The following is a 25,385-nucleotide window of genomic DNA, read 5'->3' as shown; positions in this document are numbered from 1 at the left end:
GAAGATCCTTGACCACACCAAAAGAATCTCTTGAAGGAGATGGTCCATATCTGGTAAATGACCTAAGAGTTTAATAGGATTAGCAAACTCAGATATAGTAAAGACAATTATAAAAATATATGCTTCTCCTATAAAGCCAATTTTGCTGTATTTCTGAAAAACTACTATAAAAACCAAGGATCTAAAAAAAAAAAAAAAGACAAAGCCACCACTTCATATTTCACCCATAAAAACAACCAGACAGCTTCACAGCATTTACTGTGGGGTTTCCTATATCAGGAATCTCAGCTGAGTCAATGTGGCCACCATAGGGAATTTTTTTTCAGGAAAGGAGATTACTATGCCTCTGCAGGCATATGGCAGTGTGGTCCTCAGTAATGAATTTGATGCTGAGACTTAACATGGTTCCACATTTTGTGGTGTTTTTGTACATTTGCTGCTGCAGAGAATGGTAGGTAGCAGATCAATGTAGCTTATAGTAGTGCTTTGGTTTTTAGACACTGAGCACTGTGGTATCCAGGAAAACCCCAAGCAGTAGCTGAATAACTAGGTTGTGATTCTCACTACTTTCCAACCATCCCTGACCACTTAGGGCTTGTTCATCTTTTTTGAGATATATGGAGAAAGAATATCAATCTTGAATTTCTGAAATAATAAAAGCCAAACTCTCTGACAGTATGATTATACCCTTCTCTCAATGGAAATATGTCCTTTGCTATTTATTTTTGTTGTTTCAGTATATAATGGCTTACTTCAACATTATTTTCAAACGCTGACAAGTTTTTCTAAGCATTTTTTACTTTGAAGATTCCAGGTGGCCTTTCTAGATCTACTTGTGAGAAACAGGCATTTCATTTTTTGAAGAAACATAGGTAATAATAGGTCTTGGGCCTTTCATGCATCACAGTCGCATATTCTACTCTCTCTCCTTGGCACCAAGAAGGAAAACACATTCTCCCACAGCCAATGTTCAGAGAAAAGAGCAAGATCATGGATTTCAACTATACCTGTTAGATTGTACTGGAACTGGAAGCAATTTTCATTAAGGAGGCAGGGTCGCACCTGAGAGTCTTCAGCACAAGTCCTTGAGCTCAGTGAGGGCCTCAGAAGATGGCGAGTTCTTCTCTGCATTGTGTGCGGATCACATGACTATGAAAATCAAAGAGCACCAATTAGGCCCAAGGGCAGTTCATAAATGATACATGATTTTATGTAAACAAGTAGGTACATATATAACAACTACAGAGAAAAGATGGTTGAGAGTGACAAATATAGTATTTGGAGACAATATCATCCTGATTCACTGTAAATTCTATTTTGTTTTTCATGAGACAACTCTCTCTTTTTTCTTTTTTCTTTTTTTTGGTGTTGTCTTGAAAGCTACATTTCTCTCTACCATATATAATTAAAAACATGGAGACTATTTTCATCATTGCAAACTCACTCTGTACTCTGAAATAGTCTGCCACAAAATAAGAAATCAATACATTTTTAATGTTTAAATGAATAAAAAAAGGAAGACACTGCTTCTGTGACCTTAGATAGTCTAGTCCAATAGAAATCAGTACACAGAGAACTTTAATGAGAAAATCATTTTAATATCCTAGAACAAGTAAGTATAGAGAAATAATTATGAATCAACACAGACAATATAACCGAATTTTTTTTTGTGTGTGTGGGTGGGGAGGCCCTCTGATTCTCAGAATGAGCCATTGCATGCCCTTTCCACAAAATGAATGCATGCCTGTGAGCTCCAAAGACTCGAACATCTCATAATACACATGGGTCCACATGTTCTCCTATAACCACAGCTCACATATTGCTCTTGAGTCACATCATATCCAACTGGTCTACCCACAGTAGCCCCTAGAATAATCTTTCCATGTTCTTCCAAACCCTACCCTTCATCTTTGTCAGAACACTACTCCAGGGTTACTTATTTCATAGTCTTCTCTTTATTATTGTCAAATTCTTCTTTTCCTCTTTGTACAACCTTCTGTTCATGTTCAGGGAGTTTTCTATAGATTTGCTTTTAAACACATATATATTCACAAACATATATGCCAAACCTATCTTTACATTTCATTCTTCATTTCTTTATTACCCTGATCCTTCCTTTCTTTACAAATTATTTAGGGAATAATGAATGATGGCTTCTACTTTTCTTGCCCCTCCCTAAAATCTCAATATAAATAATGCATAGCAGTTTTTCAGTAAATATCAATAACTATTTTCCCAACACATTTCCAGAAAACAAAAATTTAAAGATACCTACAGGCAGGAGATATCAAAGTCATTAAATTTAGATTACCAAAGCACCATTTCAATTTTTAGTACATAGTAGTTTTTATTTTTTTTCCTTATGCATTTTCAGATACTGTAGTAAGAACACAACCCATACACTGATCATGACTATGAGTCAAAGTGATAATATTGAATTACAATGAAATATGGAAAAAACAAGGCCACAAATTTTTCTTCTAATCATAAAAGTTTGGACCATTGAAACACATTTAGTATCCAGCTGACTTCAAACTTGAATAATCTGTCATTACTTGTAATTTTACATTTAGTCATATCAAATTGTTTCTAGATCATCAAAAAGAGCAAAACAATTATTCTTAATTATCTGCACAGGAATCCCATATTATGTGTTTAACAATAGTTTATTTCTATTTTACTAACTAATTTGAATGTTTGATATCATGAGTAGAAATAATAACTTAAATCATTTTCCAATAGAAGTAAATGAAGGTATCTCTGTAGATAACTTCTGATCAGTGCTCTGCATCATTTCTCTTAGAAAATAATTAATTTTTAGAACAAGTATACATATGTAAGGATTTATGTACCTGGTTAGTTAAGCTACCAAATAAAAAAGAAAATAAAATATAACCCTTGTCCAAAAGACTTGAGACCTGAAATGTTTCAGAATTCAGTGTTTTTTCAGATTTTCTAATATTTGCAGTTAGAAGCTTCCTGATCTGAAAATCCAAAGTCTGAAATGCTCTGAAATTGGAATCTTATGCTATGCAATTTTGAACAATGCACTTATGTACTATAACCCACATAACTACTAAACCTATGTGGGAGCTGGGTGTGGTGGTACACACTTGTAATCCCAGCAGCTCAGGAGGCTGAGGCAGGTGGATCACAGGTTCAAGGTCAGCCTCAGCAATTTAGCAAGGCCCTAAGCAACTTAGTGAGACTCTGTCTTGAAATTCAAAGTGAAAAGGACTGGGGATGGGGCTCAGTGGTTTAGTTCCCCTGGGTTCAATTCCTAGTACCAAAAAGAAAAGCAAACAAACAAAAAACCTATGTGATGTTAGGTGTAATTTGATAACATCTAAGAATTTCCTTCCTCAGATCTCATTCTGTCTCCAAGTTTGCTAAACATGGCTTTAAAATATCTTCTTGGGCTTAACCCAAGCTAACATTCATATCATGTAACCTTTGATAATTATTAGAAATCAATTTTATAGGAATTATTAAAAACCAATACTGAAGCTAATTCTTTATCTATAGAAGCAGTAGAGGGAAGTGTGGGGTCCCTGGAATCCATACATATAAGACAATCTTACCTTTGGAGAAGTTTCATACTCCATTTTGTAAATATTGTTCTGGTGCTGGTTACAAGTAGCTGACTACTGTTTCTCCTCATTTCTTTCTATTAGCTATGCATAGGAAGTTCACAAAATACTAAATTGTCCACAAATGTAGGGACAAGAACAAAGGAAGTTATATCTTAATGGCTTCTTCATGGGATCAAAACTCCTCAAACCCACACCTATATCTCTTTTTCTAGTGTGTGTGTATGTGTGTGTGTGTGTGTGTGTGTGTGTGTGTGTGTACGCGCTCGAGTAGATACTGTCAACTTCCTAAGTACAGAAGTGAGAAAAGAGTGTAGGAACTAACCCAAAGCCAACTTTGAACTAGTTTCATTATAAAGATAAAGGATATGCAGTTAAAATTCATTTGGTAGAAAAGAAGTTGACCAAGAAAAAAATGAGTTTGTTTCCAGTACATAAACCCTTTATGAAACTAGATTTTCTAACTTATTACCTTTGTAAACAGGGTTCACCTTAAAGTTCATTTCTTCCTGATGACATTCATACCTTTGTTCTCTCTAGCCACAAGGCTTCTTACCATCCCAAAATACTGTATCCATCCATCAAAATAAAGTTAGATGTCCCATCTGTGGACCTCCCCTGGCTTCCTCAGATCCATAACAGATAGAATCACTTCATCTAGTAAGCCTTTCTGCTCTAATTCTACTACATACTGATGTGTGTTCATCACACAAAAACCCTTCCTGTGAGCCCCTCAGAGATTCCATGTCTTAATTTTCTTTTATAAAAGAGTCTTGTATCATGTCTGGCACAGATTAAGCATATAATAAATACTTTTATGTAGCATAATTTAGTTAATTGCAGGCAATTTGACATTTCTGTAAACTGCCATTAGAAGACACATGTTAAACACTAGATTATGATCATATTGCCTGAATGTAAAGGTTTCCAAAAGTCTGTGTATCGGATAAAAAGAGTAGACTGTTTCCTCAAACTTCCATACATTTCACATAAAATCTAGAAGGTATTTCTCAGAATAATAATCAAATTTTAAGACCTATCAATAAATAAGTTTTTATTTCTCACTGAAAAAGATAATAATTTAGATAAAACATTTTAAGTAAATCCAAACAAGGAGGTACAATTTGATATTTTTCTATCACTGAACTATTAATAATCGCAGTTTAATAGAACCTGTGATAAATCCTGGCACTTGGGAATTCAAGTTACTCTGCAGGTTTCTCGTCTGGAGATGAGCATGACTCCAAGGCCTGGCCTTGCCAGATCCCATCAGATACTGAAAGCCAACACTTTTCATTCTGTAATGGGGTTCATCTGATAATTCTGAGAAAGTTTCCCCCTCATTTCACCAGTTAGCCCTACTGTCAAACAGTTTTGCTGTTTCTAAAAGCTTTCATAAGGCAAAAATGGATGCATACTCTATGAACTTTAGCTTTGGTTTTTTCATTTTGTTTTTTCATATGGAAAGTGGGGTAGAAAGTTCACAAGGAAATAAAGTTTTGAAAGATTTTTTTAAAAAATGAATTAAACCCTGATTCTAAAAAGTCACAGGGGTAAGAAAAATCTGTTTAAAAAAATGTCAGAGACTCTGGAAAGATGGTTACAGATGTGAAAACATTCTTTGCACATCACAGTGCAATAGCAGAATGAAATAAAAAAAAGAAATAGACACTATGCTCAGTAGAATTAAGTGAGAAGTCATCTCCACAAACCCTCAAAGGAAGGTGGAGACCAATGAGCAGAGCTACTGGACCTGTTGATACCAGCATCTGACGGGAGAAAACAAAGGGCAACTGATAGATGAATGACTACCAGAACATGAGAGTTGGAGGATTCTGAACAAATGCAGAGGAAAGAGAGGGTCCATGGAGAGCTCTTGGCAGTCCATGTAGCTCAGAGCCAATACAACTCTTCACATTAACAAGCCAAAGCTCCCGTTTTGGATAATCCACGCTCCTCCCCTATCCCTCCACTAAAGTGAAACAGGGCAAGAATTTCCAAAATGAGCAAAAGCGAGAAATTAGTAATGAAGCAAAGAACAGATCAGTAAGAAGGTGGGGAATGAAAAGGAACCAGCAAATCTCAGAAAGCAAGCTGCTTTGTTTATGAACAGCCCCTTCTAAAAGTTCACAAAAAAAACTGATTTCCCAGAGTGAGAAGTGAAGAAAGAGATCAAATTCAAATGTCACAGAAGGGTACTATAAGGAAAAAAAGAGAATAAAGGGCAGGAAGAAAGTCCACCAGAAAGACAAGCATGCAAAACAAGATGAAAACTATCATTCCAAAAGGAGCCAAAACCCTTAGAAAGTGACACAAAGTATAAAAATATGAACACAAATAAGAATTAGAAGAACTCAGATGAAAGACCTCAGTAAAACATTAGAACGATAAATCATTTTCAGAAATGAGAACTATAATAAAAAAGTCTTTAGATAAACAGAGTGTAAAAAGAAAAAAAATTGAGATAAGAAATATGAAAAAAAGAGTCTACAAGAATTTGAGAAAACCTGCCAGATAGATACTGAGGCAAAACAGATGCCACATGCATATAATAAGATTTCATGAAAAGAAAACAAAAGCAAGACCACAGAATTTAATAAAAAAAGATTCGAGAAATCATTCCAATAAAAGCAAAGAAAAAATTTGAAACAGCCTATTGAAAGAGCATATCAGAATCCCCAATAGTGAAACATATCCTAGTATAATTATTGTGCTTTACAGAAGAAAAAATAAAAAAAACTTTGAATGCCTAGGCAAGAATACCAGATGGTTTATAAAGGAAATAAAATCATATTCTCATATTTTGACAGGAAAACTGTATGTCAGAAAAATGTGGAAATATAATAAAGATACACAAAGAAAAAATTGATCCAAGAGTTTTACAGACAGCAAAGCTAACTTTCAATTATAAAGACTATAAACTTAAGAGCATGCAAGAACTCAAAATTGTTTCCACGAGTACTTTGTGATTTACTGGAAACTGAGTTTTCTACATCCATATGGCTGGATAGAAGGACATCAGTTTACAGACTGGTAAGAAGCCAGGTTCCTATGTAGAACTTATTTAAAAGCTGGATGCACTGAAGACATAGATAAAATATAAATGGAAAAGAATTAGGAGTGCTTATTTAAAAATTGTTAATGTTTTTAAGTATTATATTGCTGGTGGTGTAGGTATGATTATTCTGAGAATGCTTTCCTGTTAATATGGAATAAAAATGAATGTGATTATCCCTAGCTCCTTAGAGCACTTACTGTGTCACTGAAGAGCCATTCTCGTAAAATAAGGCAGGAATTTTTAGAGAAATAGCTGATTCCAAGTCTGACAAAAGATATGTCCAAGATGAACCTAAAACATCTTGCTATGTCATATAGCAAGAAAGTGAACAAATACCACCACAATGTGTATTTAAATGTTTATAGAACACATTTAAAATACTTCCACAACAACAGCTTAAGTGTTAGTATAGATAACTAAAGAAGATAAAAATGTGTTTAAAAATCTATTTATATTTTTTAAAATTACAGAGCACTTGTAGTGAAAGCGACTAAAATCATCTTAAATAGGGTATTTAAGGCTATGTATTTTTTTCTTATCTTCTTTATACAAAATGTATCATCTGATAATTAAGTAGTGGTTGGGGCAAAATTTCTGAAAAAACAAATGCCGAATGTCTTCTCTGATATAATGGAGGTGACTCAAAATGGGGTAGGGAGGAAGAGCATAAGAAGAAAATTACCTCTAGATAGGGAAGAGAGGTGGGAGGGAAAGAGAGAGAGAAGGGGAATTGCATGGAAGAGGGAAGGAGACCCCCTTGGTTATACAGAATTCAAGTATGACGATGTGAGGGGGAAAAAAAAAAGAAGTGGATCACATTAGATTGGGTAGAGAGAAGTGATGGGAGGGTAGGGGAGAGGAAGGGGAGAATGGAAGGACAGCAGAATAAAATAGACATTATTATTGCTGTGGGTATATACGTGACTGCATGACCAATGTAATTCTGCAACCTGTACACTCAGAGAAATGAAAAATTATATCCCATCTGAATCTAAACAAATAAAAAAAGAAAAAAGAAGTAGTTTCACAAATAAATGAGGAAGGATAACAGAATTGAAATGTTGTTGTTTTGTATTTCTAAACTATAAAGATGCTACATATTGTCCATTAATGAAAGTTACGCTCACAAAAAGCAATAACCATACATTATGCACTTCCTGGTAGATCATATTTTCTATGAAGGAGTCTAGCCAAAGACTGAGGAAGCCTCTACAGCCAGCAACCAATTTACAGGAAATTCAAGAATAGCAGAACACGCTAAACCTCACTATGTAGACCAGAAGGAAATTTTCATAGGACAGGTGACTTATTTTCTTTACCAATAAATTATCAGGATGCGGTGGGAGAGAAGTGAGAAGAAAACTAGATTAAAAGAGATTTGAAGAGAGGCAGAAATTAACCTCAACTGTTTAAGCCACTCAGACCACAGATCTATAAGGAAGAGATTATTGTAGAAATCATTACAGCATTTACTTCTGAGAGAAGAGTTTATAATTACAAGAAACTGTGAAGCTACTCCAGGGCAACAGGAAGATTCTACCTTCTAGGTGGTTGTTACACAAGATTTAATTATATATTTGCTTTATGTGGTTTTCTGTATTTGTGTTATAATCAACAATTTTTAAAAATTAAATAAAATCTTCCTCTTATGAACCTTTGAAAAGTTAAGCTTGTTTTTATTATGGGAGTTAATGGTCCTCTGACCACAGGCTTTACCAAAGTGTCTTGTTTTCTACAGTGCTTTGATAGGTAACCAGAGAAAAAAAACAAGGGTCTTGGTCAAATATACTTAGAAAACAGTCAAATAAATGGTGTTAAGCAAAGATTTTTACAATAGAAATTTACATGCTTGGTACAGTCTGTTTTTGCTCATTAAACTTTTGCCTCTCTTCCTCGTTTCTTCCTCGGCACAGGGCCGGACCAAATATCCTAGCTTTCCTTGCAGTTGGATGTGACTACGTAATAAATGAGTTGGTAATCACAGTGAGGGCCATGTGTGACATCTATACTCCTCACCCTGAAATCCACATGTCATCCTCCATGTTTTTTCCCTCTCAAGGGAGCTGGAATAGTGATTATCAGAAGCCAAGCCGGAAGATGGTAGATGCACCATCCTCTTGGGCCCTAGAATGATTGCATGGAGCAGACATTATCCTTTCCACATCTGAAAAAACACCAAGGACTGTTTCATGGCCAATCAATACAGTTATACTGCATTTGAACTATTACAGTTTGGGGTTGTTTTTACAAATTAGCTACAACAGCTACACTGTGCATTGTGGCTCTCCAAGACTCTCAAACTTTTATTTATCAACTTAGTATTCTATGCAACACAACTTGGGTTACAGATTTACACATAAAGGAATGAGAAATTCTTTGTGAATTATAAAATTATTAATTTATTATCTATGTGAATCCCTTGGTCTCCTTGAAAACTCTTCTGTTAAGGTTTCCATTCACTTTAAACAAACAGTATTGGAGAACACATTAAATGCAGGGCACCGAGCCAATGAATAAAACATCATCTCTGGGAGGATTTTTCTTTTATCGTCTGGATTTTCAAGAGATCATACCTTGTTTCCCCAAAAGACATACAATTACATTTTAAAAGAACATATTAAAGTTTTTTTTTAAAAAATAGAGCTATTTCATCCTTCCTTCAAAAGAAAAGTACTTATTGAATTTGGCTCAGAAAAAGTTAAGTTTAATTTACTAATTTTGTATGTATTGAAAAGTAAGGTGGCAGGCAAGTGATGTTAGTCATTCAAAGAAGTGTTTTTTAAAACTGAAGTCATTACACATCAGTGGGTTGTAAAACCAGTATTAATAGCTAATACTTTCATAGTGTTTACTATGTGCCAGCCACTGTTCTAAGTCCTTTAAATTAATTCATTTCATCTGTATAACTGCCTTATGAACTACATATATTATTAACCCCATTTTACTGAGGACACAGAGGTTAAGTAATTTCCTTAAGATCATGCAGCTCTAAAGGAGCCTAGATCCCAACCCTGTAATTCTTATAACTCCATGTTTGTAACTATGCCATCTTGATTCTCAATTATTGGGTCAAAATTAGCAATTTAAATACTAATAAGGCATAATATAGAAAATGTGTATCACATTCAAATTTATTTAATAGAACTTTTACTTCATATGTGTGTGTGCATGTGTGTGTGTGTGTGTGTGTGTATATATATATATATATATATATATATTATATGCATTCATATACACACATAAGTAAACAACAAGGTATATGCTCTGTTATAATAAAAATGTATTTCTCTATGGTCCAAAATATTTATAGTCCACTAATCTAATTAAAAATCTGTATCAAAAAATTTCATATTAAAGAGATTATCATGATCATTGTTGAAAAACTATTTTTTTGTTTATACAAATTGCATCTTTATTTATTATAAGACCATCACCACAGTTTTATAATTATTACTTTACCTTTAAATCAGATATGAGAAGAGCTACAAATGAAATGCATAGCTATATAATTTTGTGTATTTGCCTGTGTATCAAAACTGTGTTTTTATTACACTGATTGGTCTGGTTTTTGTTTTACAAGTATAAGCTATGGATTTTTTAAAGTGAATGGTAATCACTCTATTTTTCTCTCCAGAGTATTTCTCTAATAGCATAGAAACTAATTTCTGCTTTAAATACCAGGGTTAATTTCAGGATAAAACAATTACTGAATTAACTTTGTACCTAGAAAACTCACATGTATTTTCAACTACCTGGGGCTGAAAGCACAAATACAGTTATTAGGTGTAAACTTGAAAGATAGATTAATTTCTAGGTGTACCCTTCTCATAAGAGGTGGATATGTGTACACCCTGACTAGACCAATTGGGGTTAATTAGAGGGGACTGCAAATGAGGGTAGTTGATTCAACTATAAAGTGACTATTTAGGATACAGATGGTCTCTGATGGAATGTGTTTTGATTTATGACTTTTCAACTTTATAATGGTGCAAAAGTGATATGAATTTAGTAGAAACTGTACTTAGAGTTTTGAATTTTGATATTTCCCTAGGCTAGCAATGTGTCGTATAATACTGTCTGGTAATGCTAGGCAGTGGTAGTGAGCCCCAGCTCCCAGTCAGTCCTCAAAATTACAAGGAACAATGATGGATACTTCAAGGTGTGCAGTGTTGTTGATCTATGGTGTCCAGCATATACTAAATGCATTTTCTTTTTCTTCAATGGTGGGATTGAACCCAGGTCCTCATGGATACTAAGCTCATGCTGTACCACTGAAGTACTCTCCCAGTCTCTAAACACAAATTCAGTTTATGATATATTCAATTTATATAACCACATTATAAGTCAAGAATCATCTGTGTTCCCTTTTATAGAATATGAAGTGTAGTTTAAAACTCAAAAGTTGTGGTCTACCACTTAGGCCTGAGCCAATAGACATCGTATTGGCCACAAATCTGAAGACAGGGGAACTACATGAGTCCTCCAGCAGTTAAGACACAGAAACCTGCCAGTATCTATGTTTAACTCCTCTCTTCTAATGAATGGCCTGTGCTTCTTTACCTCAACATTGTCTTCTATGGACACTGTCAGTACTGGAATACTCCTTCTCCCAGGGCTGTCCCAATACCCACAGCATTGACGTCACTAGGGAATTTGTTAGAAACACCAATTCATGGGCTCCCTTCCCAGACTTCCCAAATCCACTAATTAAAAATTTGGGGAAAGACAAAAATAAAACAAACTAAAACAAAAATCAACCCCAGTGTTTAGATTCAGCAATCCATGTTTTAATGAGTCCTCCAGGTAATTCTAATGAACACCATAGTCTGAAAATTACTGCCCCCAAACCACTGTGTTTGAACTTTATATGTACAATAACAAAATCTCAATTTCCCCCTTTCCAGCATCCTCATCTTTCTCATCTTTCTTAATGGAAACTCCAAAGATCCAGAGATATGGGTCAAAAATTTTGTAGTCATCATCAACTTATTTATTTTTCTCACACCTTTCGACCAGACCCTGAGCAAATCTTTTCATCTTTAAATCAGCGTAAAGGGCATGACCCATCTACTTCTCACCACATGCACTATCCCTCCCTTGGACAAAGTTGTTGTTGAATTTTACTAAGATTATAACAATAACCTCATAATAAATCTTGTGTTTCCCATTCTACAGAATAGGTTGAATGATCTTTTTAAAATAATTTAAGTCGGATCAGTTAACTCCTCTCTTTCATACCTTTAACTGTTTCCAAACTTACTAGAGTGAAAACCAAGACCTAATCTAGGCCTTCAAAATCCTATAACAACCTGGCCCAGTCCTACCTCTGAATGCTCATGGTTATTAATTCATCTATTGATGTCGTCTACCCCATTCACCACTGGCCTCCTTGCTGTTCTTGGAGAACTCCAAGTGTTCCCTTGCCTCAGGCTTTCATTCTTGCTCTTCCCTCTGCCTGCATTGTTCTTCCTCCTGTAATGTGTCCTTTACTTCCTTCAACTATAACTCAAATGCTCACCTACAAGAAACCTTCATCCACTGTGCTATTATAACAGTATCAACTACCTCTCCAGGGTGCTCCTTGTCCTCAATATATTGCTATTTTCCAAATCATTTATCACACTTTTTATGCTATATATTAAATTGATGCTTTTTTTGTATATTTTGTTTATTTTTAGTCCTCTCTCCCCTCCACTATAACATAGGCTCGACTAGGGTCAGGATTTAGTCTTATTGATTATTGATATTTTTAAGGCCTGTAATAAACTCATGCCCATAGGAGATACTCAATAAATAGATTTAAAGAAAATATGCTAGTGAGTAACAACTCGAGTTCTGCAAGAGAAGTCTGGATGGATATAAGTATTCTAAGTTCCTGGGAGTTTCAGATTTTGCAAGTGCCATATATGCTTATTATGACTTTTACACAGGTAAAATTGTAGCACAAAAGTATATTTACTATGATATTATGGCAAAACTGATCAGAAATTAAAAATAGTAAAATGAAAATAACTGGAAGACCAGAGATTTAGATTGCTGGTTCCTACTGGAATGGACTGTCTTTTCATATATTTTACCTTATATTTGAGGATTCCTACAAATCCTACAATCCAGTCTATCCTTGTTTTTGCAGATGGTAAAACTGAAGCTCAAAGAATATAATACCTTTATACAAGGTACTCAAATCAGGATTTGAATCAGGGAGGGCTAATTTGCTCCTAAGTATTTTTAGTTCTTGTACTTATTGTGGTGCCACTCTGTTGAGATACACATAGTGGATAAATCAGTTCACCCAAGACTTGTGTCATGACTGAAATTATTGTAACTGCTACTACCACTGTATCCTGGAAAGTATTTAGGATGTTCATGGTAATTGAGGATAGAACAGAGAAAGACTAGAGACAAGGAAGCACAGTTTATAAGCTAACCAAATAGCTACATCAATCAGATTCCAGAATGGGAGAGACAAGCTAAGTATAGGGCAATGAATAGAGGCTTGCTGAGAAACCCACAGCTCATAAAAGATGCACCCCATCCAGGGGTCTGACTTGTCATACTTAGAGAACTAATTGGAAGAAGTCCCATATAATAGGACTGACAAGAACAGGCACAGAAGCTACGACATCATCAAGATGATATAACATTCCTTGTAAAGGTTTACTCGCCTGCGGTTAAGAGGAAGTTAGCATAGTCCATAAATATCAGTAGGGTTTTGCTTAGCTAAGATGTTTGAGGCAAAATTTTATAATGGATAAGGACATCCCCACTGGCATTTTATGACACAAAGGAGCTGTGAAGGTACATATTCACAATCAAATTACAGCCCTTTGAATATTTGAGTGACACATGACACATCTAATCACAGAATTCGAGGTTGTCCCCTAGTTATATTACTGTTGGAGCGTGGGAATGAAATCAGGCATATGATCTAGCAATAGGCCAAAATATTGGTCTGAATTCTTAAAAAAAAGCCATTATTTTTTTCTGAAAGAGAAAGAAAAAGTGAAGAGATTATAGATCCATGATTATTAAATGCAATAGGGTTTAGATTCTATAATCAAAAACTACAATTACTGGACTAGACATTATTAAGGGCATTGAGAACATAAAAATATGGCCTACAGGTTAATTTTAAGCATTGTAATAATGGTATGTTCCTTGACTGTCTTAACTCTGCTGTAATTAGCAGAGAATATTCTTGTACATAGGAGTACATGATAAATTATCAACATTAAAGAGCAAAAGGGATAATGCCTGCAATACACAAATGGTTCAGAAAAAACAATAGCGTGCATGTGTATATGTCTATATACACATATTACACACACACACACACACACATACATACATATATCCATTGTGGAGAGGCAGGTAGGGAGGAAGAGAGAGGGAAAGCATATGTAGTAAACTTAAAACCTTGATCTACAAAATTTACGTATATTTTGAGTTTATTTGGGAAGATTTTCTTTTCACTAAGAGAGATGTATAAATGGCACCAGAACATAGACACTGATGAACATAAATGAAGCATACACTCATAATTCTCCATAGTCTACCTAGAGGGTCCTTATGAAGCAATTGCTATTTGAACTCAGGGTAAACAACACCCTTAATTTCTATCTCAGTCACTTTCCCTCTCTCTCCTTTACTCCTCCTCATTCTCCTGCCCATCTGATCCTTATTTCTTTTCCTTCACTCTAAGCTCCAGTCATTCAAGGACCAAATAGAAAGGCAAGTCAAAGTGTTCAATAAATCACATTAGGTCACCTGGCCTGTGAGGGGATCCAGAGTGCTATCTCAAATGAGAATCCCAGGACAAAAATGTTGGCCTCTTCCATCAGTGTGTGAGTTCTAGAGCTCTTTCCAGGTACAGAAAGATGAAGGGAACACTTTGAGTAACATTTTTGTTTTAATGTTTGTGTCTCCTCCATTTCCATGCTCCTCCATAAACCAACGGAAATGGGCCAAACAGTGCATCTAGAATATCTTTGCCTTTACCTATGATGCCTCACCACAGAATTTTGGGTCCCTTCCCTCTCAGAAGAATATCAACCCTGGTTGGTGAGAGCCACCTGATCTGCTCCTGGGAGAAGTGATATTCAGTTGTGCCCATGAGGCTGACAACACAGAGGTCCTGAATGAACTCTGATCTGGTCCATTCTTTCTGGTTACACAGCCACTCTGGATTCCCACTCTTTTTCCCTCTTGTCTCTTTCTATCTCTACTCCATTTGTCTAACAAACACTTATTAATCTCTTAGTTTTCCAGGCGACTTTTATTCTCTTCCTGAAGAACTTCTCTGGTCCTCTCAGGGGTTGAGAAATGTGCCAATGTATATAAGTTCTCTTGGGCTGACAACGTAGCTCAGTGGTTGAATGCTTGCCTAGAATGCACAAGGCCCTGGGTTTGACCCCCAGTACCACAAAAATAACAACACAAAACAAAAGTACAAATGCTTCCTTTCTTGATAACCTTAGCTTTCTTTCTTCTAACACCTACTACTCTGTAGAAATTGCTTTGGAGTTTTCTGCATTCCTTGTTAGACTCTAGGTTCCTTAAGGTCAAGGAGTCCTCAGCATTTTCATGCCAGGGCCTAAAAGAACATCTGTCACATACCAATCACTTAATATTGGCTTAGAAGATAATATTTAAAATTTATTCTAGTACTAATGCACCAGACACCCTGCTAAATGGTTTATATGTGTAATCCCCATACCAATTTTGGAGTAGTAGACTATTATTCCCATTTCTCTGACTTACTGAGGTTAAATAACTTGCCCTAAATGCCAGTGGCCCAGTTTCTGCAACACGAAAGGAGAAGAGACTATAGTGCATTTAAGCTGATTTTAAATCTCAAACTGATTTCACACAATTGTTCACTCAGCGTTGCTATGTACTTAACAACTGTCTTTCGACATGGAAATTAGCACATAAGGAATTGAAAAGGTAATTTTATTTGGAAACCTAAAGAAAAAAAAATATGAGAGGTGGGAAAATGATCTCTATAAAATCTATTCTAATAAGCAAATTTATAGGTAAAAACACCATAGGACTTTCATCTGAAATTTCAGAATTATTATTATTATTTTTCTATTTATTATAGCCATATAATAAATATATTAACTTAAAAATTAAAAGCCCTAAAGACAGATATGCAGAACTATGGATTACTAATGGGATAAGAGAAATCCAATATGGACAGAAATATTACATCATTCATTAAGAAACTATAATTTGCTTAAAATTATTCAGAGTTATTTTTCAAGATAATATGTATATCACAATGCAGATAAAAAATCTTAAAAATCTGAGGATTAAACGCGTTAATTTTGAAAAGTTGAAAAGCGTGAAAATAATCAAGAAAGACCACTCTGTCCATTATGACTCACTTGACATGCCATTTTATTCAGAGGTTCCCTGGCAACCAGTGCTGTGATATGCCATGGGGTAAAAGCATTTTCACATTCTTTTTCATATTAGCAACTTTGAGGTTGAAAAGGATGCAGAGAAGGACTTGTAAGATAACCTTCCTGTACTCTAAATACATGTTTAAAATTCAAAGTGAAAACCTGCCCTTTTCTTCTTGGACATGAAACATACACTTGAGATGAAATAGAAATCACAAGTAAAGTGGATTATAGATCATACGTCTGAGTTCAAAACTAGTAATACACAGTAGTTTGGTACTAAAGTTTTAATAATAGCCACCATAATAATGAAATATCATTACCAGTAAAGAGATCTCATATAGATCAGAAAGAAATTGAGTCATTTCAAAAAATTAAATTTTATATATTCACCATTTTAGAAACTTAAAATGTTCACTCTTTTCATATTTCTTGAAGAAAAATTCTGTACTTACTTTCAGAAGGCTAAAAGCAATTGGAATTACATATTATAAGTGAATCTGGGTTCTGTTGTTTTTTTCATTTTCAATATTACTAATTTAGATAAACATGTAATCTCCAGCAAAATCATATTTGATATTACAAAAGGTAATAATTGTATTCACTTTTGATTTTCAGTAAAGTAAGCTTCAAATAATGTCAGCAACCTGTCAAATTCAGTTAGCATAATTGCAGAACAGAGGCCAAAATCCAGATATACCTTCTTTATATCATCTTAGATGTACCACATCAAGTGTGATCTTCATATACTTGCTCTATGAGCATTAATTCAAAACCAAGAGGAATAACTTTATTATGAAAGCTAATGAATGTTCAGTCTCCTTTCTAAAATATATAGATGGCTAAATTCTTCTAATTACACTTGTGCAATGATCTGGATGTTGGCATGTCTAAATTATCCTAACAAAAGTTAAAGGTTTAAAGACCCTATTTTCAGCACATTGTGATTGTGAAGTAATTGTTCAGAGAGGTAGGTCTATTTCTTTAATAAAAGGAAGTCATTGCCTTTACAAGCAAGAGTTATTTCTCTGTCTCAGTTACATTTCTTTTTTTCTGCAATGCTGGGGATCCAACTCAGGTCCTCACACATGCCAGGCAAGTGCTCTACCACTGAACTACATCCTGAGCCTCCAGTTTCTTTATTCATAGATTCACTCTATATAACTCATAATGATGTGAAGACAATGAAGTAAGTTTTAGAGCACTTTGAATAACACAAAGCAGTCTATAAAGAAAGCGACACTATCCATTTTGTACTTGTGGGACCCTTCCAGGAGGGGAGGGGCTCATGCTGACTGCTGTAAGACCACAGCTCAGCAAAACATCATCTGAATGAAGAGCCATCAAGGTCCAACTCATCACTGATTATGTGATGGTCAGAGCAATTCGATCAAATGCCATGAGAAACAAATTGAAAACTGGTGGAGCACAAAATAGATGATAGTGAGACTCAGACGTGAGGTATTGTGCATGTGGACAGCTGAGGACAGCTGAAACTGGGGCTTCAGGGATGGCAGGTGCAGATCTGTGGCATCACTTTGCAAGCATTCTCTACTGGGTCTCTATGGAGCCTCGGAAACAAGCAATGTGTTGAAGGATGATTTGGATGACTTCCCCTCTAGCAGCATGGTTTATTCTTTCTAAGTTAGAGGACCAACACGAGGGGAAAAAGGTGAATGAAGGCAACATAGGTATATGGGGGATGAAGCAGCCACTGAAAATTTGGAAATGTAAACACAGGTAATGGAGGTAAAATTTTATTATGTCTATTGAATATACATAATAAATTTTATTTTAAAAATATTTATTAATATTTATCTTTTAGTTAGATGTATTACATTTATTTTTTTATTTTATGTGGTGCTGAGGATTGAACCCAGGGCCTCTCATGTGCTAAGAGAGCCCTCTACCGCTGAGCTACAACCCCAGTGCAACATAATAAAATTTTTTTTTCATTACATTAAAATAGCTTGCTACAGTTATGAACAATTAGATGGAACTGAAAGAATACAGGTGCTGGCTTTGGAATAAGGCTCAATTTCAAATTCTGACCCCAAAAGTTCAAACAGTAGGAATTTGATTAGTTATCTCACTTCTTTATCTTTCCCTTTCCTCACTAATAGAAAAGGTGTTAATAATGCTCAACTGTCAGTATTAAGTGAGATCATGTATACAAAATAGCTAGAACAGAGAAACAGTGCTTTTGTTTTGCTTTGTTAGTTTTTAAATTCCCTTCTACTTAGAAGAATGGTTTCAGGGATATGTACTGAAAATAATGGTCTATATTATTTCCAAAGCTGAATCCTCATTTTGCTTCTGACATATTCTGAGTTCTAATGAAACTGCTGGTGGCTGAAGCAGATAATTGGTTCCTACAAGATAATTAGTGTTTTTGTCTGTGTTTGTATGTAGATTTTTGTGTGTGTTGGGATGAAAAGGAGGAAGGGGGTAAGATAAAAAAAAAAGGAGGAGGAGGACATGAAAGCTGCAAGCTGAGAAGTGTTGGGAAACTGTCACTCCCTGCATGGGCACAAGCCTGGGGGAAATACCTGAGCCTTCCAAAAGGATAACTCAGTATAGAAAGGGAAGAAATACACATGAATGGTGACCCAACTACATGCAGTGACAGTCACTCTATATGCTTTTGTTTGGTTTCTTCTTGTTTTACACTAAATCCTGCAATTTCTATTAAAACAGTAAAGCTTTATGAAAGCATTCAAAATGAATTTCTTGAGCTAGATATTTGTCGATATCACACAAGAAGAGAGAGGGAGGGGAAAAAACACGAGAAAAATCTCTAAGGTTTTCTTTAGAGGGTTGCAAATCATGGAATATGAGTTACACTGATATTTACAAGCTTGGCCCAGATAGAGTATTGTAATCTATAAATGCTATTCAAGTGATTTATGTTGCAACTGTTCTAACACATTAACAATATCAGGAAATGCATTTAATTTATTCTCAGGGATGCACATTTACATTATTCACAACAAGCCATTTATAGGGAAATGTGCAACCCTTAAACTAAAGTAAATGCATCTCTAGTGGGTTTTCAACAGTTATAACTGTCTAATAAATGCTCATATCCTCACTTCCTGTACAAGCCAATGTAAATATTCACCAGTCATCCTGTAGGCACTTTATTCTACGAATTAGTGAACAGTCTGGAACAACTTTAGACTGGACCCTAAATGACAAAGAACCTGCATGTTAAAGAATCTACTTTTCTTGTTGAAATTTTGCTACATCATGAAAAAGAATTTATATTTTACTCCTGATACCAGACTAATTTTTTTTTTCAGATAAGGTAGCATGGTATCTTTCAAGGTTCTGAAGCTATGCATATTGTCTACTTCTGGAAAATGTGGTAAACATACAGTGTTATTGACCAAGTATGCATTCTACCTACATCAAGAACAAAATGAATTCTTTATAAAAATCTGCATATGAGGAAGTGCAGGGTGAAGAGGAAGGAGAGAAAGAAAGGAGAGCTGGAAAGATAAGAGTAGAGAAGAGAGAAGTTGAGGAAGTAGGAGAGGTAGGAGACAGGGAGAGAGAGCTCCATGCAGAATTACCAGGGGCTTTAATGTGTTCTGTCTCCTATTTCTCTCAGAAACACTTTGAGGAATAAATGGTAAATAACCATTACAGGTATGAAGAGTGAGGACTCTCTCTCTCTCTCTCTCTCTCTCTCTCTCTATATATATATATATATATATATATATATATAGATAGATAGATAGATAGATAGATATAGTGCAATTACAATTCTAATAAGTTAATTTTTTACCAATTAACAGTGTAGCACTATTTTAAAATAGTTAAACTATATCTACCAACACTGTGTCTCCTTTGCAGGTCTTCCCTCAGAAAACTGTGCGTGAGGAATACACAATTATGGTTGCTCACAATACAGAGTATATTTTCCTTCTACAAATTTGGACAGCTGAGTTTTCCCAAAATGGAATTACAATATGTGTTTGAAACAATACATGCCTATGTCCTCGGTTCTTTGGGATGCTTCCAATTGCAGATTGTATGCTCTCTGTTTTATGGCCATTGGTTGAGTCTTTCCTTACTTCTATGTAAATGCTTCAGTGAACTAGAATTTTTCCTTCCTATGATATCTAATGATAAGATACCTGCAAACAATAACATCTTAAAAAGTAACCATTGTAACCATTTTCCTCCTCTTTTTTCCACTGGACATTCTTGCATTGGTCAATGATTCTGAAAGCCAGCTTGTAAAACCAGGATGTATTCTGAGCACAAAGAAACCTGTCTGCAAACACTAAAACATCATGCCTTCTGGTCTGATGGACATAGAAGAGTTTATGGCCTAATATTGTTTTAGGACCAGGGAACCATAACTCAATTACACAGGTGTTTGATAATATAGGCAGAATTTCATGATCTTAAAGGTCATTACAACAAAGATTATATCCAACAATCTGTTTCCATGTTTCATTTTTTTTTGTCTTTGGCAACAGTAATTTGTTTTATATAATTTCAATAATGTACCCAGTATACAATCCTCTGACTTTATCTCAAAGCATGCTCTGCATTACCTCAGATCTATGACTTTGGAGCCTGGAATACCAGAAATTCTAGTTTAAATTCTTCCTTTTGGTTAAAAGAAAAACACATAGTAGTCTCTTAAATGTTCATGAAACGAATGAACAATTGCGAGCGTAGCCTATCATTTTTATGGCAATGCATATTCTCTAGCATATCTTAAATTTGTACATAATCACCTTGTTTCATTATCTCATTTCAAACTCGAAAATAATTGAAAAGCACAGAAACAATGGAGGAAATATCTGCTCAATCCACTCAATAATTAAACCATGGAATATAGCCACGTGGTACTATCAACTTTGAAGAATAAACAAGGTGAGAGGAAAGGAGGTGAATAAGAAAGGGAAAAGAAAGAAGAAAAATAAACTATTCTTATATCATAGCACATATGACTCATAGCACAACTCCACATTAACTCACTTTGTATGTGCTCTGAAGAATTTGATTGAAATCAATTCATTCTTTTTCAGTGTAAGATAAAAGCTGTGACACTGTTATAACTGTTTGATATTTGATCAGAGTAAGCCTAACCATTATTATAACATTTTGGTTTCAGGAGCAATCAGAATATGATGTTTAAACACACAGCTAAATGAAGTATAATTAAAAGAATATCTCTAATAGAAATTTTTAGGAAGTGTATAGTTTGCAAAACACTTATTGATTCTATATACTGAAAATACCAAAACAAATCTTTCATCTAAGGTTTAAGTTTTTGTTGTCTATGTCTACTTAACCAAATTCCTGCATTTTGTTAACCATACTGCATATCAGACAAGGTAGCTTCAGCCCTGTCCCTGGAGAATGCATGTGCTCATGGTTTTTGCCTGTGCTCGGCAATTTTCTAAGTGTTCTCCAAACTTGCAAGATACAAAACTTTAATCAGCGATTTTCCTTATTCTCTGACTTATGGTTATTTTAATCTCTTGGTGTTTTTATTCCCTCCTCCAGAAAAGGCTTAAAGGCTGAAACACATATGACATTTTTTTATTGGTTGTTCAAAACATTACAAAGCTCTTGACCTATCATATTTCATACATTAGATTCAAGTGGGTTATGAACTCCCATTTTTACCCCAAATACAAATTGCAGAATCACATCGGTTATACATCCACATTTTTACATAATGCCATATTAGTGACTGTTGTATTCTGCTACCTTTCCTATCCTCAACTATCCCCCCTCCCCTCCCCTCCCATCTTTTCTCTCTACCCCATCTATTGTAATTCATTTCTCCCCTTGACATTTTGTATTACTGTTTTTGAAACTTGCACAAATATTTTTATCCTTCACCAGGATACTGAGTTTTTAAGGATTAGAATGATATAATAAAACCTTCAAAAATACCAAACTTAGTATGAGCTCATGTAAATATACTTAATAAGTTGAATTAAAATATTAAATAAGTATCTAATTAAAACTTTTGCCTAAAGAAGTCTATAATAAATTGTATTCTTTATAAAGTTTTGTGTGATTAATAAATCATTCATTATTGATATAAGCACACATATATATTCATTGATACATAAGGAAATGAGTGCTTTCTGTATACAAATATACTTTTAAAATAAGATTCTCCCAGAGGATATCTAACGAAAAGAGATGTTAGCATTTGAAAGACAGTTCATTTTCTGTGTCAGAGTGAAAACTAAATAAATAAATAAATATATATATATATATATATATATATATATATATATATATATATAAATCTCTACTTAAACTTTTTTGATTCATATTTGAAATAATTTTTAACTAAATAGAAGTTGATTTAGAATTATACAAGCAACCACTGTATAAGAAACCAGAGCCTTTTTTACAAGTTACTTCATCCCTTTGAGAAAATACTAATTATTTCATTCTTACAACGTGCCTGCTTAGAGCTTTCTAGTTGGTCATGTACTAGAAATATGATAGAAAGCATGTTGAGGCTTAAAAACCTCTACAGCAATCCACTCATGTTATAGTCCATGAGAAAATATGACAAAGAAAGTAGAAGTGTTGAGAGACTAAAAATAAAAGAAGTCAGTGTAGCATTTTCACGTAATTAAATATTGTCACATTGGAAGATATAGATTAAAAACAAACATGACAAGGAGGAGGATTTGGGTTTTTTGAGGACATAATATACGTTATACATCATGAAGGAGTAATATTTTCCATATTATCAAGATGGAAAAAATTAGCAAATTTATCATAGCTGTAGCATATAAAGTTAATATTTAAAATTAATTGAATATCTGCACAGTAACAACCAACAATAGGAAAATGAAAATAGAAAAAACAACTTGCAGCAATATTAAAAACATAAAAACACAGTAATAAGATGTGTAAGATGTCTATGTTAAAAAACTAGAAAACATTGCTAAAAGGAATTAAAGAAAACCTTAACAATGGAGAGAGATATTATGTTAATGGATAGGAGACAATTCTTAAGATAATGGTCCTCTCCAAATTGATCTATAGATTCCATATGATATCAACAAAATCACAGCAGGATTTTTCTAAGAAATTGTCAACTCAATTCTAAAATTTATAAGAAATGCAATAGCTAAGACATTTCTGAAGAATTAAAATACCGAATGATTTACATTAGATTTTGAGACTTTGTTCTAAACCTATAATAATTAAGACAATGTGATATCAGTATGTGGATAGCTACAGAGATCATAGGATTTGAATAGACAGTCTAGAGAGAGAATGCACATAACTACACTCGATGGTCTGTGAAGCAAGCATGCAGTCTTAAGATCTTGTCAAATGATGCTGGAGATACTGGTTATCTACATGGGAATGAGTAGCATTAATCCTATAGCACATACTCCTCATACTCCTGGTGTTCCATCCATATTGCTTTGGATTTTTTTAACAGCCCCATCTTATCTTTTCTCCAAGGTTTGCTGTTAATAACTTGCACCAGAGACACTCCAGTGATTGCCCTTGGGAACTTATCTCACATTTCCAAAACTCTCAGGTGAACCAAAAGCACCTAGAGAATTTAAGAGCTCTTCTTCCTACTTCCAGGTAGCTAATGGCTATTGAGTTACGAGTGATAGGAGACTAGTTCAGATTCTTTGCCTCAAAAAAGGATATCTCTGTGGTACAATTAAGCGCTAGAGATTCTTTTAAGATGAAGTTTAGTTTAGTACTTCCTTTGAAATGGCATCCTTGCTTGGCTTCTTTCCCTTTTCAAATCTGCTTATCTAATACCTTATTCTTTCTTCTGAGAACTCTTAACACTTCTTTAATAAATAATTTGAACTGAATTATTAGTTCAGGAAACATCTTTGGAAGAACTCAATCACTATTAAACCATTACACAAAAAAACTTATTTGAGATGGGCCATATACCTAAATGTGAAAATTATACCTACAATACTATTAAGAGAAAATTTAGTAAAATGATCTTATGGCTTTGGTTTAGAAAAACATTTTTAGGACAGAATTTATATTAACCATAAAATAAAGCAATATACTATCAATAAAACTAAAATCCTCTACTAAAACAAAAATATTATAAGCAAAGTAAAATGATAAGCTAGATATTGAGAAAAATATTAACATTGTATATGTTTGACATCCAGAATACATGCAGAACTTTCTTAACCAATAATTTAAAAAAGAATTTATCAAAAAATTGGCAAATGACTTGACCAATCAACCTATTTAATAAGATATCCTAATGCCTATAAGCCAATGAAAAGTTATCCAACATTACTGATTGTGACAGAAATGGAAATGAAAATCACAATGAGATATTACTACACACCCAACAGAATAGCTCAAATTTAACAGAAGAAGAAGAAGAAGGAGGAGGAGGAGGAGGAAGAAGAGGAGGAGGAGAGGAGGAGGAGGGGAGGGGGAGGGGAGGGGGAGGGGAAAAATAACTTGAAAGCACCAAATGTTGATGAGCTTGTATTATAATTGAAAATAGTAAAAAATGGTACTATAACTTCTAAAACTGTTTGGAATTTCTAAAAATAAATCTACAACTGCCTGAATGGACCTATCCCAGTTACTAAATATGTGCTTGAAACAAATGAGTGTATTATTCAGTAATAAAATGAAGTATTGATACATGTTACAGTGTAGATGAACCTCAAAAACATGTTAAATATAAGAAGCCAGGTACAAAATATCACATATTGTATCATTCTATTTAAGTGAAATATTCAAAATAGGTACATTCTTAGAACATAGATTGGTGGTTATTAGGGGCTAGGTGAAGGAGGGGATACAGACCAACAATTTAATGTGTATAAAGTCCCTTTTGAAGTAATGAAAATGTTTTGTCATCACTCTTGTAATTCAACATTCTGAATGTACTAAATGCCACTGAATTATACTCTTTAAAAAAACAGAAATGAGGGTACCTGTTCACAAAATGACTCCTAAAGAAAGTTTATAATAGCTATGTTCATACTGACCTTAAACTGAAAATGACCCAAATGTCCTTTAACAAGAGAATACATAAATAAATGATGCTGTAGTCCTATCATGCATACTATTAAGTGCCAAAAGGAACAATCTATTGGCTTTCCAAACAGCACTCATAAATCTGAAAAATGTTATCTTGAACAAAAACAATTAAATATAAAAAAACTATGTGGATCCTTCTGTATGAAGTTCAAGACATAACGCTGAGCTAATAACATCAGATACAAAAGGGTAGATATTGTATTTGCTAACTCATGAAGTTCGAGGAGGAAAGATTAATAGGCTTAACAGAGTATAAATAGTGGCTAAATTTGG

The 25,385-nt window shown here is 34.3% G+C and overlaps 1 protein-coding gene across 1 annotated transcript in view; it reads right to left on the bottom strand.

Moving 5' to 3' along the window:
- The window catches only part of Thsd7b (thrombospondin type 1 domain containing 7B), a 932,734-nt gene that overhangs the window by 52,407 nt on the left and 854,942 nt on the right, over positions 1-25,385 (bottom strand). Inside the window, exon 18 of the mRNA XM_077798343.1 lies at positions 1,008-1,149. Coding sequence (XP_077654469.1) covers positions 1,008-1,149 — 142 coding nt within the window. The remainder of the gene's footprint in view (positions 1-1,007; positions 1,150-25,385) is intronic.

Source organism: Urocitellus parryii, chromosome 1 (genome assembly GCF_045843805.1).
Source record: "Urocitellus parryii isolate mUroPar1 chromosome 1, mUroPar1.hap1, whole genome shotgun sequence".
NCBI classification, from domain to species: domain Eukaryota; kingdom Metazoa; phylum Chordata; class Mammalia; order Rodentia; family Sciuridae; genus Urocitellus; species Urocitellus parryii.
This window is presented reverse-complemented; position numbering and strand designations above follow the sequence as displayed.